General features: G+C 31.5%; 1 protein-coding gene across 2 annotated transcripts; it reads left to right on the top strand.

Moving 5' to 3' along the window:
• The first annotated feature begins 2,292 nt into the window (after nucleotides 1-2,292).
• Nucleotides 2,293-16,050, top strand: KU80 (Ku80 family protein). 2 transcript variants are annotated; one of them, XM_028244324.2, is made up of 13 exons: nucleotides 2,293-2,428; nucleotides 3,845-3,937; nucleotides 4,248-4,299; nucleotides 4,730-4,861; nucleotides 5,609-6,012; nucleotides 8,228-8,514; nucleotides 8,630-8,825; nucleotides 8,921-9,124; nucleotides 10,345-10,512; nucleotides 10,619-10,894; nucleotides 11,249-11,379; nucleotides 12,748-12,853; nucleotides 15,737-16,050. In XM_028244324.2, exons 1-12 carry the CDS (start codon nucleotides 2,414-2,416, stop codon nucleotides 12,818-12,820), a joined length of 2,031 nt encoding a protein of 676 aa, XP_028100125.2. In that variant the 5' UTR covers nucleotides 2,293-2,413; the 3' UTR covers nucleotides 12,821-12,853; nucleotides 15,737-16,050. The 2 variants fall into 2 exon arrangements, with proteins under 2 accessions (XP_028100125.2, XP_028100124.2); XM_028244323.2 differs by lacking the exon at nucleotides 15,737-16,050 and having other exon boundaries at nucleotides 12,748-13,107.
• Nucleotides 16,051-20,536: the final 4,486 nt, after the last annotated feature.

Genomic DNA, 20,536 nt, shown 5'->3' with positions numbered 1-20,536 from the left:
AGAACCAAGTATGAAGTACGATTATTAATTAATTTATGAATATGAATGGGTTATTTGTTATTCAAACCATGCTAGCCTTGCTCAAATTATTGAGTCAAGAGTTTGTTGATTTTCAGTAAATGATTTATAGGAATTGAAATGTTTTTTTTTTTTTTTTCAAATGTAATGTATTCTTCCAAATTCAGTTGGTAACTTTGGTTCCCACAGTATTCCATTTCTTCAAAGGAATTTGTCTGGTCCTCTAGCTAATATTCACAACAAAGAAATCAATAAGACAAAAAAAAAAAAAAAACAGTATCTGTTCGACAGTATCTGTTTGAACATGTTATTAGTGTTCGACATTATACATCTAAATTAGCACTTAAGGTTTGACACTAAGAGATTGAACATGTTCGACAATAATAGACCGGACAAACTGCTTTTGTTCGAAAAGTCAAGTGTCGAACGCCATGTTGTTCGACAGAAATCGACCGTATAGATGTTTAGGGTTCGACATTCTAGTGTCGAACGGTTCGGACACTAATTCATTCAAATACAAATTTCATGGCAATGGAAATAAGTACATAAAACCCTAAAATCTAAGCCAAATGAGAATTCACCTACTGCATCTCCAATGTAGAGTTATTTCCAACTGTGTTGAGCATCACCAATGATGTTCTTGATGAGAAAAAACGTATATTCAGTAATGGGTCTTCACCGGTTTAAACAAAGAATGGAGGGGGAGATGGAATATCATGGGTGAGTCGGGTGTGTGAGTGAGTGATGGTAAAGATAGAAGATTGTGGGTAGATTGTCGGTGGGGTGTGTGAATAAGAGTAAAGATGAAAGTTTATGGTGTGTATTGAACAAAATATTTATTTATCAAAATATTAAGGGTGTGCCTTAAGTAATGGTTTGCCTAAGTAATGGTTTGCCTTGAGATAAAATGTGGTGTGTAAATAGAGACATCTGGTGAGGGTTCTAAGAAGAAAGGTAGGGGTTAATGGCAATGCTCTTTATCAAAATGCGGAAGAAATTACTCACAACGGACAAGATTATGATTAATTTTGTATTATTTTGAAATTGACTTGCTTATTGATGCAACATTTGTGAACTTGATTTAATTATGTTTGATGTCTAATTTTGTGAGTATTTACAAAAAAAATATTTGATAAAAGAGTATTGAATACCTTAATCTATTTGCCAAAGCTTTTTTTTTTTTCCCCTTTTTAATTGAGAGTGAAAATTGTATCTGAATTGCGTATTAAAATTATTTTTGAAATTTATCATTTATTAATAATATCCATTTACGTAAATGTTGAAGAGCTTTTGAGACCGTACGAAGTCATTCAAACTACAACTAGAAAATAAATTTGGATACAAATTATAAATTAATGGAAAGAAATGAAGAATGGAAAATTACTTTTTATTAAATTATTTTTTTTTATTTTCAAATTTTCTTTTACAAAAATTGTAATATTAAATAATTACTCAAGTACTTGTTAACATTAGAAGTTGTTTAGAAATAATTTTTCATATAAAATTTTAAGAATAATTGGGTTTGAAAAGTTAATTAATTTTTTGACTTATTATTCAATAAGAAACTTACTTTATGATTTTTTCAAAAAAAAAAAAAAAAAAAATCCCTTCTATATTCGTCCATTAAGCTGTGAGGCGGGAAGGAGAAAAAAAACATCAGCCAAATCGCTCTCTATTTTTATTTTGGGTAAATTAAAAATATATCTTTGAAATTTATTTGAAATATAAATTTTTTTATGTAATTTTAAAAATTATATTTTACCTTTTGAAGTTTGTAATTTCATAATAAATGACCCTCTTTATTGATAAAAAATTAAATTAATTAATAATTTTTAATTATTTTTGAAATTTATTTTAATTAATAATTGAGATAATTTAATTATTATATAGGAATACAGTTAGAAATTTAATTTTTTTTTAATTAATTTTGTTAATAAACAATTACAACAAAAAAATATTTATAATTTTTTAAACGACGGGTTAATATGCATTTTAAGCAAATTTCGTATTTATAATTTATCCTTTTATTTATTTATTTTTCTAACTATATATATGTATATATATTTATAATTTACCCTTTTATCTATACTATTATAAAGTTGAAACCTTTATTATACTGTCACGTGTCTGTTTTTTTATTTAAAATAAAAAAAAAAGTAGATTAGATAGATGAAGAGAGGGGATTTGAATCTTAAACTTATGTCAAATAAATAAGATTTTTACCACTTAACTAACGAACAATATATAATAAATGTTTTATTTTATTTCTATTTATTTGAATTGTGTGTGTGACAATTATATATATATAAACCCCATTACAGGAGCGACGTTTCAAAGGCTTCTCCTGGAATCCACTCTGTCACACTCTCTCTCTCTCTGAGTGTCTCGCTCCAAAATGGCTCGAAATAAGGTAATTATATGAAGCACTTTTCTGTTTCATATTACCGATCAATTCATTCAATACTCTGCGATTCACAAATCTTTTCTCAATAATCAACATGTTCTTATGACCATTTCTTGTTTCTCAACTTTTTGGTCTAGCCTTTGCTTCCTGAACTATATCTGTACATATGTATGTAGTTTGTAGCACCTATCATTAATGCGCTTCTTCTTCTTTTTTTTTTTTTTTTTTTTTTTTTTTTTTTTTTAAGGGTTTAGGGTTTTACATCATGTTAGGTCATCTCCAGCCCTTAACCCAAGATTTTACTCATATTTTTTATTAATGGACAAACTCAGATGTAAGCATAAATTTGGAGTATTGAGTTTCACTAATGAGAGAGCGGTAAATTTGAGACCCACAAAAATAGCCTTGAAAATTCTGAGTAAACATTTGAGTCCCCTTGATTCAGGTAGAAGTTTGAGTAAAACTCAATTTGGTACAAATTTGGGTCAAGAGAAATGGAGGGTGTTTGAGTGATTTTTTTCTCAAATTTAGATTTGATATATGTTTGAATCTAGGATTGGAGATGCCCTTTAGTTATATAACCAATTAAGCTATGACCATCGGCATCTGGTGAATGTGCTCCAGAGTTTCATCATATACATATATATACATATTTTGGTGAGTGTTTATCTTAGGTTTGTGTATGCACTATAGAAATTACATGGTTGAATTGGTTTGTTTTTGTGCCGAACTTACTCTGAAATTGGTGAGGAACAAAAACTAAAAGAGAAAAGATCCCTAATAAATCAGTTTAGGGATATGAGAGAGGAAAGTGCCTGTTATCTTATGAGCATCTTATTATTATATGAAAATTGTAATATAAATATGTATATTTTTAAATAATGAATACTTGCAAAATTGGTGTTTTGAAATTACTGAGAAGCCCAAGTGTTTCTCTTCCCCTGCCCCAGCTTCCAGGCCTATTTGTTTGGAGTAGTACATTGGGCTTTGTTTTGTACCATGTGTATGTTGTTAGATGTTCAACATATACATGTAGTGTCATGTGTGTGTGCTTTGGTCTGTTGGTATTGTTATTTTGCTTTGAGGAAACAGATTCAGGAATTGGTGCAAGTAGGTTTTTGTGGGTCATAATTCAAGTCTTTCGTTTGCATAAGCCTTTAAGAAAAATTGTTAGCTAAAAGATGCACTACTCATAAGACTAGCTAAATAAGGAAAACCAAGGGAATTTTACCAGGAAAAAGATATTGTACCATCAAGGAAGGTCGTGGCATATTAGGAACATCTCCCAAAAAAGTGGCATTTTTACTAGGGAAATAGCTCATAGATTTGTGAATGTAGCTCTCTTACTCTAGCATTAGAGAGATATTAGCTCATCATACCAATTTCTAAAAATGTATATATATTTTTTCTTTTTTTTAACAGGAAGCTTTGGTTTTGTTGCTTGATGTTGGTCGATTTATGCATAATAATTTGCCAGAGATTGAAAAAGTCTGCTCCATGTTGGTACAGAAGAAGGTACCTATTTTACTTTAGAATTTTTTTCGCCATCTATTTTCTTGCATCTCTCCCCATTCTTTTTTTCTATGCTTTCTTTTCTTTTCTTGGCGGGTAGGGTTGGTGCATGGGGACCTTGCGGCTTTCTGTTTCTTCTCAGAATTTTCTCTTTGAGTTTGACAGTAGTAATTTTCTGCTGCAAATATTTTAAAGCTACCGGCTACATAAACATGAATGGCTTTATGAGTGTCAAGTCAAGACCCTTATTGATAATTTATGGAGCTCGCTTTGCAAATTTGTTTTAATGGTCCTCTCTATTTCATCCCTGCAGTTGATTTACAGCAAAAATGATGAAGTAGGAGTTGTTTTATTTGGAACTGAAGGTACTTTCTGAGATCTTCATAATCAGTTTATGTGTTGCATAATTTACCTTTATGATTTAATTATCTGATGCTAGAATATCCTTTTTGGCTCTCATTGTGAAGCCTTTCAGTGACATGGAGTGAGGATAATATGGGAACTTTTCTGTTGTATTTATCTTCTAACGGTAATGGGTTTTCAAAAGAGAGAAAAAATTAGCAGAGACTCTCTATATATGCATGCCTCTTGATTCTTGTATGCCACGCTAAATCATAAAGTGATTGCCTAAATAGTTTTATTAAGATTTTTGACGGTATGTCTTTAAATTAATAAATAAAGAATTTCTATAAAAAAAAGAGTTAATCAGGTTTTTTTGTAATTATACACATAATAAAAGAACCTATTTCATTGCCAATTATTTTCTCAAGCAAACATTTTTAATGAACTACTCAGATACTGACAACGAGCTGACAAACGAAGTGGGTGGATATGAACATGTGGTTGTGTTGCGGCATATCAAAGTTGTTGATGGAGATGTTGTTGAAGCTTTACAGAAACTTCCTCGAGGAACTGTTGCTGGTGATTGTATCCTATGTGTGTGCTTAATTATTTCACCTAGTAATTTATTTTTCTCGTTGCATGTTAAAATCCAGAGAACAGCACTTTTTTATTAACATGCATCTGAATTTTCATACAAATGCCATCTGAGATGGTTTGGGCTCTTAAAAATTGGTTGCCTTGTTTGCATTGATGTGGCCTCTTTCCAACCGTAGCTTGTTTTCTTCTGGACAAACTCAACCATACGTTGAGCATGTTCGTTGAAACTTAGAAGTCATCTTATTTAAATTATAGGTTCAAAAAAGTAGTTTTGAATTGATGTGTTGGTAAGAAAAATACTAGTTAAAATTTCAACATATATGTCTAATATGGAAATATAGAAGTTTGAACGACTAAGTTTTACCAAACAAATCAAATTATCATTTACACAACTTATAAGGGCATTTTGGACGATTGCACAACAAAAAAACTATTTGATAACCTGTTTAACAGGTTCGACTTTTTTTATATCATATATAACTGAGCTCATCTGCAACGGGACGTAATATGTAATGATGTGATGACTATATGGGATTGCAATTTGCTTAATTTTGTTAGCTTTATCAATTAGACCTTCCATTTTGAGGTTTCGTTTTTGTTTTGAGAGGATGTCTTGATTTTTTATTGTGGCAAGTAGTGTATGATGTGAACTCGATTTAGTAGTCCTTAAGATGTGAATTACTTAACTATGTGCACCCTATGCTCGAGTCCTTGATACCTTGACTTAGTTATTGGATCTCGATGCCATTGTGGTGGGGATGGATATGCTAATTAAAAAATTTGGACCAACAAACAAAGGAAAAAAACGCCTTTGCCTTGTTACAAATGCACTCTCTCCTATTAAAGATCCATTTGAAGGAACAAAGGAGGATCAAGTCAACACCATTGCTACCCAGATGACTGCACATGGCATGAAAATGGATTGTATAGTTGTGAGGGGAAAGCAAAATGTGGATGGAAATAAAAGAGTGATGGAAGAGAATGATCTTCTTTTAGGTATATTTGCGAAGAAAACCTCTTCAAAAACAGTGTATGTGGAGAGTCCAACTTCACTATTAGGGGCACTTAGAACTCGGAATATTTCTCCTGTCACAGTATACAGGGGTCATCTTGAAATAAGCTCACAATTGAAGATCAAGGTAAGGAAAGCCAGTGTTACATGCTAGTGTAAAGAAACTTCGATTTTATTTTATTTTTAGGTAGAAAATACCTACTTAGGTTATTGCCTGGAAATTATATGTAGTGTTTCATCGTGATAATGAAATTTTAGATAATGCCGCAAGCATTGTTCATTAATTTTATCTACTGTTTTATTGAGAGATTAATTTAATAGTCAATTTCTCATTTTCAACTGTTGCACCTCCGAAGAAGCTAAGACATCCTTTTGTTGCTTATTTCTAATCCTTGGTCAGTTGGGAGTAGATCACTGAATATTTGAATATTGAGGTTTATATGTTGTTATATTTTCATTTGCATATGGTGGTTGCCCTGGCAGAATCTTTCATCTTTATTCCATTTCTCTACACATATTTCACAATTCCAATATTGTCCTCTACTTCCAGGCATGATCTGTTGTTATCTTCTAATAAAGAATTCCTGCTATTGCTTGTTTTTGATTTTTGATTTTTTTTTTTTTATGAACTTTTGTATCATGAAACTCATTTGTTGCTGAGTTTGAGGATCAACATTTCCAGGGCTAAATGTGCACTTTCTTATTAATGGGGTAGCTTATTTCGTTGCCTCATAACTCTGAACATCATTAAAGCTTTAGCAATAATCATTAGTTAATTTGGATTTATTTTATTACCTAGAAATTAATTGGAGTATGAAATTTTCAGTTTTATTTATTTTTAAGCTTCAGGCAATCAAGGAGGGTAGAGAGAACTCATATGTATTGTATATTGTATAAGCTCAAAGGCCTATTTATGAAGTTCTTAAAACTCTTTTGTAGTATCAGTATGTGAATTATTGTTTTAGGTTGTTTTGGTAAAATATCTGCTAAATTGAACAGGCTAGGGAAGAAGATACGTGTTTTGCAAGTAGATTAAAATCGATTTTGATTAAGAATGAGGATGAGAGAACAGTGAAAACTGTATGTGAAAGAAAGTTCTACAAGATCCTATTTTGTCGAGAATGGAGCCGTAGTGGTATTGCATAGGCATTAGGCACATCATCATAATCTGCTCAAATTAATTAAGGCAGTGCTACCGGAAAACGTTAACACCCTAGAGATCTAGGTATTGGAATGGACATTTTGAAACGTAGTAAACTTCTGTTCCAAAACGGTAAATTTAGTATTTAAAGTGATCCCAAAAAATTTCCCCGTTTCTTTTCGTAGGAGGATAAAATCCAGATTTAAGGGTGGAGTTTTGGTAGGACAAAATGTAAGGTAAAAAATTGGCTATAATGCTCATAGAATTTTTTTAATTTTTGTACGTTATTAACTTGAAAATTAGTTGATTTTTTTAATTAAATGTTTAATTGTTAAAAGAAAATTGGTCTCACATGTGAAAAGTATTTTAAATTCTATTAGCGTGATATATACATATATGTGGGTTATTGATTCAATGGTTAATACTAGGCCCAATGACCTTGGGTTTGTAGAATAATGTCAAAGATTAGGTGTGTATGTACCCAATCTTTCCCCTCCCAAACACACATTAATGTGTACTAATTGGACGTTGTTTTTATTTATTTATTTATTTATTATAAATGCAAGCCTACCTCTATTGTACTACATTGTATACCATGTGACATGTCACGTTCCTATTCTTCAGACCGAAACAATCTTCATTCCGTGTAATGTAGGCTACTTACAAGTACTGGTGGGCTGTGACAAGTGGACTTTAGGTGGATGGCTGTATAACTTGGACAGGTTTCTAGCATAGACGCGGTGCTTGTATTTGCTTTGCCTAGAGCAAGTGACCTAGAGGCTACACATGCTAAAAATAGCAGTTTTAGAGACTCAAACTCGTTATATGCTGAAGAACTTTGCTGCTGCAGGTATGGCCCCTTTGGATTTGGGTGACAGAAAGGGTGCGATGGGGTGTCACCTTACTGGATGATTCCACATGCTGCATTCTGTTAGAGCTTTTTTCCCCCCTCCCTTCATTTATGCGCATGAGAGCATGTGTGTGAGAGTGATAGAGCATTCTACAACTTACAGAAATATCATGAAATATAATGATATTTTGCTTCAAAAATATGCTTGTTTCATATTCTTGTGTTTGAGTTTTAACTATTCTATGGTCCTCCATTTCAACTTGGCAGATATTAATGCAACAGTTTATTTATTTACGAAAATGAAAAAATAAGCTTTGAGATTCGTCTGTTTGCTAACTTTATCATTATTAGGTATGGGTCTACAAGAAAACATCCGAAGAGAAGTTCCCCACTCTGAAAAAATACTCTGATAAAGCACCTCCAACAGATAAATTTGCTACTCATGAAATCAAGGTAGATTATGAGTACAAAAGTATTGAAGATTCTGGTAAAATTGTGCCTCCAGAACAAAGAATTAAGGGTTATCAGTATGGACCTCAAGTAGTTCCTATTTCATCTGCTGAGTGGGATGCTGTGAAGTTCAAACCAGAGAAGAGCGTGAAGCTTCTAGGATTTACAGATGTCTCAAACATAATGCGGTAAAATCCAGCTTCTTTGACTTGTATCCATGTAATTTGGTGTTTGTTAATAGATCTACAATTTAAAAATATTTTACTTCATTTGTCTGTACTGTCCATAAAATATGCTCAAAAGACACTATTATATGAAAGATGTCTCCATCTTCATTGCGGAACCGGGCAATCCAAAGGCCATTCTTGCAGTTTCTGCTTTAGTAAGAGCAATGAAGGAAATGAATAAAGTAGCGATTCTCCGCTGTGTATGGAGACAAGGACAAGGGAATGTAGTCATAGGGGTACTGACTCCTAATGTATCTGAAAAAGATAGTGTTGTAAGTCTCTCTCTGCAATTTCATCGCACCCTTTATTTGAAATTGTCAGTGTGCTTGACTTCTGAATTGGCATTCTTGTTTATTTTGCTGGGCAGCCCGATTCATTTTACTTCAATGTACTTCCTTTTGCTGTGGATGTTCGAGAGTTCCAGTTTCCTTCATTCAGCAATTTTTCTTCATGGCAGCCAAATGAACAACAACAGGAGGCAGCAGATAATCTGGTAAAAATGTTTGACCTTGCCCCGGAGGGAAAAGAGGAAGTACTGCCGCCCGAATTTACACCAAATCCTGTTTTGGAGGTACTTGAGAAAATTTTCCTTGCAACTTGGGTTTGACAAATTCCTGCTTGGGCATGTGTTTGTTCTATAAATTTTTCCTGAGCAATTTATGCCATTTCCTGTTTCTGAATGAATATCTTTACTAATTTGGTATTTATGGGCTGGAGATCGCCTTTAACAGCATATGAGTAAGACTTGGGTTTTTCCTGAGCAATTTATGCCATTTCCTGTTTCTGAATGAACATCTTTACTAATTTGGTATTTATGGGCTGGAGATCGCCTTTAACAGCATATGAGTAAGACTTGGGGATAGTGTGACAGTGTTTTGCAACTTAATTTGGTTCAGGGGTATTGTCCATGTCCTGTACATATTGCCTCATCTGACAGGTATTCTGCTTATGAATATGCATAAATACCTATGAAGCATGACACTTCAAAACAGGCACTGTAGTGGTGTCGGAGACGGGGACACGTACAGGACATGCCAAATGGCGTGTCCCTTTAATTTTTTTTTTTTTTTTTGTAGGTGGCACGCCGGGGACACGACATGGACACACCGGGGACACGGCTGGGACACGCCAAATGGCATGTCCCTTTAATTTTATTTTCCTTTTTTTGTTGGGGACACTCCGGGGACACTCAGGAACACTCATATCCAAATATGGATAATTTATTAATTTGTTTAAATATAATGGTTTATATATATATATTGAATTAATGCTAGTTTTTATTAATTTTGATTGTTTGGTAACTTAATATTAATCTACATAGTAAATATAAAAAAATATTGCCGTGTCCCCCGCCATGTCCGTGTCTCAATTTTTTTGAAATCACCGTGTCCCGTCTCTATGTCCGTGTCCATGCTTCATAGATAAATACTATTCAGATTATAAATTCAGAGGTACAAAAAATTATGATATTTTCCTTAGCTAAGTTACATGCTATTGATGAGGACAATTGCAGGTAAGGTTTCCATGTTGTACTACTGGTTCTGTGTCTGGACCCCTGGGGTTTCTTTTCAAAAATTTGTTCCATAATTCTCTTGTGGGAGTTTTGTGAAAAAGAAGCGAAAAAATGGATTACTTTTTGATGAAGCCATCTCTTCCTTCACCATTTTCTTTGTAAGCAGGGGCTGATCAGGATCTTTTCAGCATACATCTCTTCCTAAATAGTTGTTCCATAATTTTTTTTGATCATATCCTTTCTGGCTGAAGCTAATATGATGTGCTGCATATTGTCAGCGTTTTTATCGTCACCTTGAGTTGAAATCAAAGAATCCAGATGCCCCAGTGCCTCCACTTGATGAAACTCTCAAGAGGATAACAAGACCTGATCCAGAAGTTCTTTCTCGGTGCAAATTTGTCATTGATGAATTTCATAGGTGCTTTGAACTGAAGGAAAATCCTAAGGTAACTTACTCGAAGCATTCCAAATTGATTGATTGATTGAGAGAGTGTTTGTTTAAGGCTGTCAATATCTTCCACTGTTGAGATCTAAAATTGATCAATCTTGCAGCTGAAGAAATCAAGAAAACGAGCTTATGAAATTGAAGCTTTCAATTCCATAGAAAATACATCTGCAGTCAAAGTCGAGAAAATTGGGGACTTGACTCCTGTTCAAGATTTTGAAGCTATGATGTCTCGCAGAGATAACTCAGAATGGGTTAATAAAGCAATTAAGGAGATGAAAAATAAAACTTTTGACCTAGTGGAGAACTCTTTTGTAGGGGATACCTATCAGAAGGCGCTGGAATGTTTAGTTTCTCTGCGCAAGGGTTGCATCCTTGAGCAAGTATGCCTTCTTCCACCTTTTGCTTTCTCTCTCTCCCCCACAGGTTTTAGGTTTGGAATTTGGACCATTGTTATTTTTATTATTCCAAGAAACTTTTTTCTTTGTAACAAACTTTTGACCCCCTTTGTGACTTTTTTCAATCAAATTTTACTCAAAATTAAAAAATAAAATAAAGGCCAGCCAGCCTACTAAGACAAAATGACATAGTTAATACCAAAGAAAAATATCAACGAACTTTGATGTTAAAACTGACCCTTACATTGTTGATTTTCGTTCTTTCAAGAAATGTTTGTATGGTGAAATTTGCAGGAAGCATCAATGATTGGTTAATTGATAAAGTGTCTTTCTGTGCAGGAACCCAAACAGTTCAACGATTTCCTGCGCCATCTTTGTAAATTTTGCCAGGAGAAAGACCTTAACACCTTCTGTGAATTGCTTGCGTCCAAAGGGGTCACTTTGATCTCCAAGAATGAAGCCACAGACAGGTTTGCTGTTGTTACTTTACCCACATCTTGTTCGGTTTCAAACTCAAAAGCTGTTTTGAGATTTTTGTTTTCCGTGTTTTTGTTTTTCATATTCTAGTCATTTTAAAATAATGAAAAAAACTAGATGCATCTAATCTACACGTATCTACAAAGTAAAATATTTGTGGAAAAATCTGAAAAAAAAAACTCACTAAAGATATGAACAAATAAAAGCACATTTTATGTCTTTAGTTAACTTTTTTGGATTTGGTGCATCTAGAAAGTAGGGGTGGCGCGGGTCGGTTGCGGCCACGGAACCTCCAATCCGCCACCCGTCCAACAGATTGGCGGATTGGAGAAAATCAATCCGCATCCGTCCGCTAATCCGACGGATGTGGATTGAGCGGATTGGCAATTTGGCGGATGGATGCGAATCGGTTTGGCGGTTTAAAATTTTATAAATTTTCAACATAATTCAACTTATGCACTTCCTCAAAAAAAGAAAAAGAAAGTATTATAGTCAATGACTTAAAAAAATATTACAATCACTGCATGCTTCATCCAAAGTAAGAAAGTTTGAAACTTTAGAATATCACAATCACTGCATGCCTCATCCTTATACTACAACCACAGCATGCCTCATCCACATAAAGTATTACAATCTGTGATGCTTAAAATATAAAAACGATTCAAATCACCAAAACCATGAACCGAGCGGTAGTAGAGATTGTGTGTCTCTGTATTGTTATATCTATATTTGTTTTTGAAAACAAAAACCAACCAGCATATATCATATTTTCTATTTATTATTTTTAGAGATAGATTTAAAAACCAAAAAATATAGATAAATAATACGTTTATTTTTTTCAATTCAAAAAAGATATTCAAGTTGAAAACTTTTTTTCAACATAATATTTAAACTCTTTTTTAATTGAAAACACAAACAGAATATTTAAACAAACTGAAAACACAAAGTCTTATAAATTACTAGGGGTGTTCGCGGTTTGGCGGTTCGGTTGCGGCTAAAGGAATCTCAAATCCGCCATCCGTCCGCCAGATTGGCGGATTGGAGAAAATCAATCCGCAACCGTCCACTCGTCATCACGCATCTGTCCAAAATGCGGCGGATCGGTTCGGTTCGGTCGTTTTTGGCAGATAGGTATATCCGCTGCTCACCCCTACTAGAAAGTAAAAAAAAATCTAAAATATTTAAAAAATTCACTAAAGATGTGAAAACACGAAAAAGAAAAAACTAACAATTTTCGAAAACTAAACTAAACAAAAGGGTTTTTCAACTTCTGGGTTCCATATAGAGAACACTATTCGTCATGTTAGCCCATCAATTCCTGCATTTTATTATTTTCTGTTTGCATTTCTTTCCCTGAGCAGTGACGTTACTGATGATGAGGCTAAGAGCTTTTTGGTTAAAATCGAGCCAAAACATGAGCAAAGAGAACAGTAAATAGCTCAGTACTACATGTTTTGATGTTTTGAGGTAAATATTCTCACCTTAGATCTACTGGATTTGAAAGAATTCACATCTATGTACTGACTAGCATTCTGGACTAAATGCTAAATGAACTACTACAATGAAGCTACTAGCTAGTACGGAAGAACATCCGTCTTTCCTTTTACTTTTGAATGATTGAAATGGAACATCGGGACTTCCTATATTAACTTGAAGTTAATACTTTGTGATGAGCTTTTGTGGAAAGATATTTGTTGAAGATGATGTTTGATTGTTGTGAATCTACACTTTGCAAGTATATTTTTTCAGACACCATTCATCATTCGAGGCACAGTTCAGGAAAAAAAAAAAAAAGGTTTCTTCAACTTTGAAGAAAAATTGTGTACATTGCTATGTTATCCTAAAATTCAAAATTACAAGTTGCTATAATGTTGAGGGTTCATTTTAGTTCGAATGTATGGTGCTGGGCCTAAATCCTTCTAGGTTCCAAAATGGCTTGGATTTTCAAGATGCTTCTTCCCAGTTTGGAGGAATTTGAACCCCAAAATGCCTGTGCAGATCCTTAAATATGTACACCTCTCCAAGTGGGGGTTGTAAACTGAATGACATTGCTAAAATTTGGCTCGTAATATAAACAAGTAAAATTAGAACACATTTTGAAATTTGTTAGGCTGTGTTCAGATCATGGAAAAGGAAAACAAGAGGTGAAGGAAATGAAAGAAAAGTTTTGTTTTTTAAATTTATTTCTTTCCACAAATTTCTATCTAAATCTTAGATTCTAACAGAGTTTAAGGCCACGTTTGGCAATTCAAAAATAATTTATCTTTTTTTTTTTTTCATCACATCATTGTTTTACTTTTCTGCACATTTTTTCGTAAAAAAATAAAAGTGCACTTATTTAGGTCATCTCAAGCAATGTTTTAAGTTTAGCTTGAACTGGGTTCATAAACATATATGCACTAGATAGATTAAGAAATTAGTTGGTATTCGATTTGATTGAAGTTTATTCGAGATTAATTTTAAAAAATAAATAAATTAGATTTAAATATATTTTTAAACAAAGTTTATTAATGAAGATCACTTTGGGATGAACAATATGTTTCTATATATATTTTTGGTCACCCATAATTATCATAAAAAATCAGTAGTCTATGAGGATTTTGAATATCTTTATTTTATAATGGAATGGAGTTTTTTTTATTTCATTTGATAAATCTGTATCATATCAATCATGCTTTTGAAAACTGGATTGATTGACTCATTGATCGGCCCAGTTTCTGGTACGGATTACCCTCACATAACCATTTGTATCCAAAACTTGATTTGGATCAAGCCCGTCCATTGAACTGAACCGTTAGATTGACAGCGATATTCCAAAACATTATTGATGGTAGAAAGATTCAACCTCCAGCCTTTCACAATGTATTGTAAAATACATTAATACTAATCATCAAGCTATTCATGCATTTGTTGCTTTCAATACTTAAACAATTGTATTATAAATTTGTTTTAGTTTGTTTATTTTATATATATACTTTTTTTTTTTTTTTTGTTTCCTTGAACTTAATTTTTTTTACAAATATATTATAAAATTATTTATGACATAAATATAACATTATAGTTTGATTCTGATTCACTCACGGTTGAATCAGTGACCCATTCACTTGATCACTTTTCCAGTTCGTTTACTGGTTTGATTTTCAAAACATTAATATCATCAAAAATTAGTAACAAATAAGTTTTAAATTTTCACTTAATTACTTTTGATTTCAAAATAAATATTTATTGATGTGAAATTTTTTTTTTTATTGATCATAAATATTCATTTTTTTATTCATGAAATGGAGAGAGGATATAGATGTTGATGCAATTCACCATATGTGGTTGGATTGAAGTATATATATTTATATTATATATATAAGAATAGTTTAATTATTTGAGGTTCCTCTTTTTTTTATTTTATTTTTGTCTTTTGATTTTGAAGAATTTACTAATATTTGCCTATATATTGATGGAAGGTTTTATTGTAATTATGCAAATATTCTTGGTTAATTATGCAACATATTTTTTCGTAATTACGCAAATATTCTTGGTTAATTATGAAATAAGTTTTTTCGTAATTATATTTTATTTACACCACTATATCATCTCTTTACACCCTTCATACGAGTTTTTTTTTTTCATGTGTGAAATTTCCTTTAAGGACAAAACACTAAAATTAAATATATTTTGTTATCTCCTTACACTCCTTGGTTTTCAATCCCTACTCCTCTTTTTCCTTTTTAAAATTTTTTTTTTCTCTTACATATCTCTTTTCAAAAAGTGAGAATCATAGTATTTTGATTATTAAAGAAAGTAATGGATGAAGAAACGGTGGTAAAGAACCATAAAAAAAGTGAAATAGTGAGTTTTTTTATTTATTTGATAGGTTTTTGTTTCGTTTTTCTAGACTGGTGTTCGACTTTCGTTCGGTGGTTCGAAATCGAACAAAATAAAATAGTTCAGCATCACATTGCCGAACAAAAAATATAAGTCTGGTAACCAATTACCGAATAAAAGATACATTTTCGTTAAACCCAAACTGAATTTTTTTAATTTGTTCGGCTTTTCATTACCATGTGTATTTTTAGTTTCATTTTTTTATATTTTTTATTTTTTTGCGTGGAAGGATTATACTTATACTCATTGCAACAACGCAAGTATTGCAATATTAGTGAACTCTAGTCATGAATTCATTACAGACAATGTTTGTTAAGTATTTTTTTTTATAAAATTTTTATGAATACAATTTATTCTTATTTTTAATTTGTATTGAATTTTATTAATAATTTGACGTATAAATGTATTTATTATCTTTAGATTTTTCGTAGTTGTGAAACATTAATTAAATGGGCTTTTGACGTTGGGCAGAAAACTGGATTTGTCATTGTTATAAAGACATCAGATGCGGGAGGCAATGACAGAAAACTAAGACTTACACTTGCCTGTAAAAGAAGTGGTTATTATAGAGACAACAAGAAGATCAAGAGGGAACGATTGAGGTTGACAGGTTCTAAAAAGTGTGGGTGCCTATTTCTATTAAGGGAAAAAAAATTACCTACAAATTACCAAGACGGATTGTGATAACATGTTTGATTGATGGATGTAAACAGTGACAGATTTTATGGATACTTTATGGATATTCGATGTTTTTACGAATAATTTTATGGTTACTTTTTATGTATAATTTTATGGATGCGTGTTTGATTTATGAATTTTTTTATGGATATTTCAAGGAAAAAGTAAGGCTCTGTTTGTTTGTGTTTTTGAAATATGATTCTACATAGTGATTTCAGAAAACACGTTTCCAAAACTCTGCAGAGTTCTCTGCACAGTCGCGCTTTTCAGATTTTTTTTTTTCAAAATTTTGCCTTACGGGACACGTCTGGCCGGTCGTCCGGCCGATTGACCGGAATAGTAATATATATATTTTTTGCAATTGATTTATATAATCGAAAAAAACATTTTCTGAAATTTTTAAAATTTTTTATGTGCTTTAAAATAATTTTGAGTTGTATGTTTAGTTATGAGTTGTAAATTTTTGTATCACATATCAAATGTCACATCAATAATTCCCCACTCAAATCAAAACTCTACACTCAAATCATAATTCCACAACACACAAACTCAAAATATAACTCATACTCTCAAATCACATTTACAAAACTCTACCAAACATTACCTAAATCTTTCAATGTTCAGCGACGAGGGCCTAGATAACTCTATTGTAGTTTAGCAACATGACAGTAGAATAATCCTATTTATATAACAATGTATCACTGAACATGCACTTCATAAGTGGCCCAAATTAATTTTTTGTTATCATCTAATTGGACGACAACATAATGCTGGGAAAAAACATATTGTCCGGTAGTAGGGCATTGGAGTAATTCAAATTAATTTGAGTTGTATTACCGAATAGGCTCATCACAAATTAAAAAATCATTGTTTGGAAGAAAGTGTCTTTGTAAATGTATAGCAACAAAATACTGGAGAGATCTATTTTTTTCAGCAGCATAACACCGAAATAATGTAAATTGTTTAGTACCGTGTTACCAAAATTAGTCGTGTAAAGAGAGATGAAATAGTTAATTTAAGGTTAGTTTTGGTAATATATTAGGGGTGTAATGAGAATTGTATTTTTTTTAGTGGTGTAATGAGATGGAGGGTGTAAAGAGGTTAAATAGTAGTGTAAGTAGAATCACCCAATATTCTTTGTCAATTATGGAAAATTCTATTTCCACACACTTAATTATCCCAATGCGCATCTCAATACACACATTTATTAATTTGATTATTAATTAATTTTCTCAACCCATACACTGAAAGTTACAATTATACCCTTCACTCGTAATCATTGTACAAAAATCGCTTAACTCTCTTTTCCACACACTTGTTGAGTGACCCTACTTTCAAATTTGTAAATCTATTGTAGACTCACATGAAACCCATTCAAAACCACAATGTAAAGCGAAGTGAAGTGAAAACAAAGTCCTCCATTGAAGGCATTGAACCTCCATTAAAAACCCTCCAAAATATTGTTAAAGATTAGACATCTTCATTTTGTTATTATATTTACCGTTTGCAGATCTTTATGCACTCTATTGCCATAAAACCCTTATTTTTTTTAATTTTTTTTTTATGTTTTTTGCTTTGGGGATTTCGGCATTGGTTACATTTAATTCAAAACTTAACTTTCAAATAAAAATGATTAGTTCGACAAATTTATTCCAAAAAAAAAAAAAACTTTCGGCAGTTGATATGCGAATATAATGAAATAATTCAGCATTGGTTATCCGACTGAAAACCGCGAAAAGAAGAAAAAAAAAGGTTCTAAACAAAAAAACTAACATTTTCATCATTAATATAGTATAAATCTGGAGATTAAAGCAATATAAGAGTTGTTATGAGAGTATTACTTTGTAAGTAATAGATGAGTATAGCGTGAATAGCAAGCAAAGTGACAATAATGAAAAAATTAGAGTTTAGTTTTTTTTTTTTTTTTTTAACCTAAAAGGTGTACATTGAGATTTTTTTATTTTTAAAAGATGTGTATAGAGAATATTTCCATATAATTTTATTGGTTCTAGTGGATGTCCATTATGGTCATTTTAGTTTAGGGTATAATTGTCATTAAAATAATATTTAATTAAATGTGTGCACTGAGATAATTAGGCGTGTGGAAATAGAATTTCTCCTCAATTATGAAACATAAATATTTTATTTATTAACAAATTATAAATACACCCATAAGATTTGTTTAAAATATGAATCGGTCTTATAATGCTAGAAATTATAACTATCGTTTGTTATAAATTATTGTTTAACTACTCAGGAAAAAAAAAAAAATCAATCCTCCTATGCAATAATAAATTATCAAAATTGTTTATTAAAAAATATTTCTCATAAATTGAAAAATGTTAATTGATTTAATGATTTATTTATTAACAAAATGGTTCATTAAAAAATATTTTTCACATCATTAAAAATTATTAATTTACTTAATGATTTACTTATTAATAAAATTGCTCATTTGCTATGCGAGTATAATTTATGTATTAATAAAATTTTATTTGTATATATATGTATTTTCTTTTGCTTCTTTATTAGTTCAGTAAATTATCTTAGTAATTTTTTTTAGATGAGAGAATTATCTTAGTATTTGTTTTATATTTATTTATTGAGAAAAATTACATACCATATTTTTTTATTTATTTATAAATGTTAAAGACTTGTAAATTCTCCTCAAATGGTATAGTAATAGAATTAGAATCCATATCATTTGATGTAAAATAAATCAAAAAATGATACAAATCATACCACATCATTCTATTATATATCTAATGATTTATTCTTTTCAATTTCATAGAATAATGTTTTAATTTTTAAAAAACTATCAAAATACAAAACTTAAATATACTCTAATAATAGCACAGGCTTTGTAAACTAATATATATATATATAGGGCTGAGCTTCCTTCCAGTCCATGATTGGAGTGGAGGATACTGTTGGGTCCGTAGGGGCCCACCACATGTCTCATTCCGATAATCCGAATCGTTGAATGTGTAGAACTCGTCAAGTATTATATGTTAGTAAAAAAACAACGTTGATTAGATATCGATAGCTATCTCATTGGATCAGATTTATGTCAACAATTTATTTTTTCACTATTTATTTTTTTAAAGAAAAAACTGATTTGATTACGTAACTATCGATATCCGACCAACGTGATTTTTTACAAGTATATAGTACTCAGCGAGTTGTATAGATTAAATGGTTCAAATTATTGAAACGGGACTTTTGATGGGCTCCCATAGACAGTGGCGGAGATAGGATTTTAATTCAGATGAGGCAATAATAAAATGTTATGTCTACAATAGTGTCCTCATCCTACCTTACTTTAAGCCTAACAAACTTAATCCCCAATTTTAACCAAGACATTGACTTAGACGGTGATGATCGTTTCCAAAAAATAAAACAAATATTTTATTAAGAAATAGAAATTTCATCAAACAAGTAAAATCTTTTACATTTTTGTACATATATTCATCCTAGAAGAAGAAAACAAAAAAATTCCCAATAAGAATAAATTAACAAACATTATAAAAAAGAATAGAAAATAAACATTTAATGGTAGACTTTATAATATTATAAAAGTGATTTTGCCATAAAATAAACATTTGAATTGTACAAATTATAGAACTATTTCAAAAATAAAGAAAAAAATATGAGTATATATTCAAATTTAAAAGGGGGCAAAGTGAGAAATAATTTATTAACCTATAACTAAATATAAATTTTGGAAAGTTGAGGAGGGGCATGAGGGCTCATGCTCCCTCCGCCACTGTCCACAGGTCTAATAATACCTTCCAATTCGATCACGAATTGAAAAGAAACAGTCTCATATATATATATATATATATATATATATATACGCAGGGCCACTGTTGTGACTCTCCAACAATGCTAGGGACCCCAGCACCCCCTACCTCCACGTGGGGGGCTACAAATGGAAGACCCAAAAAAAATAAAAAAATAAAAAATATGAACCAATCAAAAAACAGTGGGGGTGGTGGGGGTATGGGGCATTTTCCTGTCACTCTCGTAGTTGTATTTCTGGCAGTGGTCACCGTTTGAAATTTTTTTCCTTGGTTCTTTGGATGCTATTTCATGCAAGGTGCTAATTGAAATAAGGAACAAGGGTCCCTGCTGTACTCAAAGCATAGTAGTGACTGTAATGCTTCCGTTTGAGGTGTATTATGGTCTTATTTTTATGATTTAAACTGTTATATTGTAGGGTTTGTTGAGTACTTCATTCCTACCGAAAATTATATTAATCGGATATCAATAACTATATGATCGAATTGCATATTGTTTATGCTATTTCTCAAAAGAAAAACTTATTATTTATTTTTTTGTTTATTGATCATATAGTTATTGATATCTGATTAATATGATTTTTGGTAGGCATGAAGTACTCAATAAACCCTACAAAAGAAATGGTTTGGATCATAAAAATAATATCATAATATACCTTAAATGAAGGCACCACAGTCACTGCTGTGCTTTGAGCACAGCAGTGACCCATTTTCCTTGAAATAATGTAATTTTCTTTTCATTATTTTAGAGTAATCTACGGGGAAAAAAAAAAAAGAAGAAAAATTTAGCCAT

The sequence above is a fragment of the Camellia sinensis genome, chromosome 2, assembly GCF_055761805.1.
Source record: "Camellia sinensis isolate YWXY chromosome 2, ASM5576180v1, whole genome shotgun sequence".
NCBI lineage: Eukaryota > Viridiplantae > Streptophyta > Magnoliopsida > Ericales > Theaceae > Camellia > Camellia sinensis.
The sequence above is the reverse complement of the archived record's forward strand: the minus strand, read 5'-3'. Positions and strand labels throughout refer to the sequence as shown.

Coding starts and splice junctions, on each gene's coding strand:
- KU80 (XM_028244324.2), top strand. Junction 6,013..8,227: donor GCTCACAATTGAAGATCAAG/GTAAGGAAAGCC, acceptor TATCATTATTAG/GTATGGGTCTACAAGAAAAC. Junction 8,515..8,629: donor GATGTCTCAAACATAATGCG/GTAAAATCCAGC, acceptor TATGCTCAAAAG/ACACTATTATATGAAAGATG.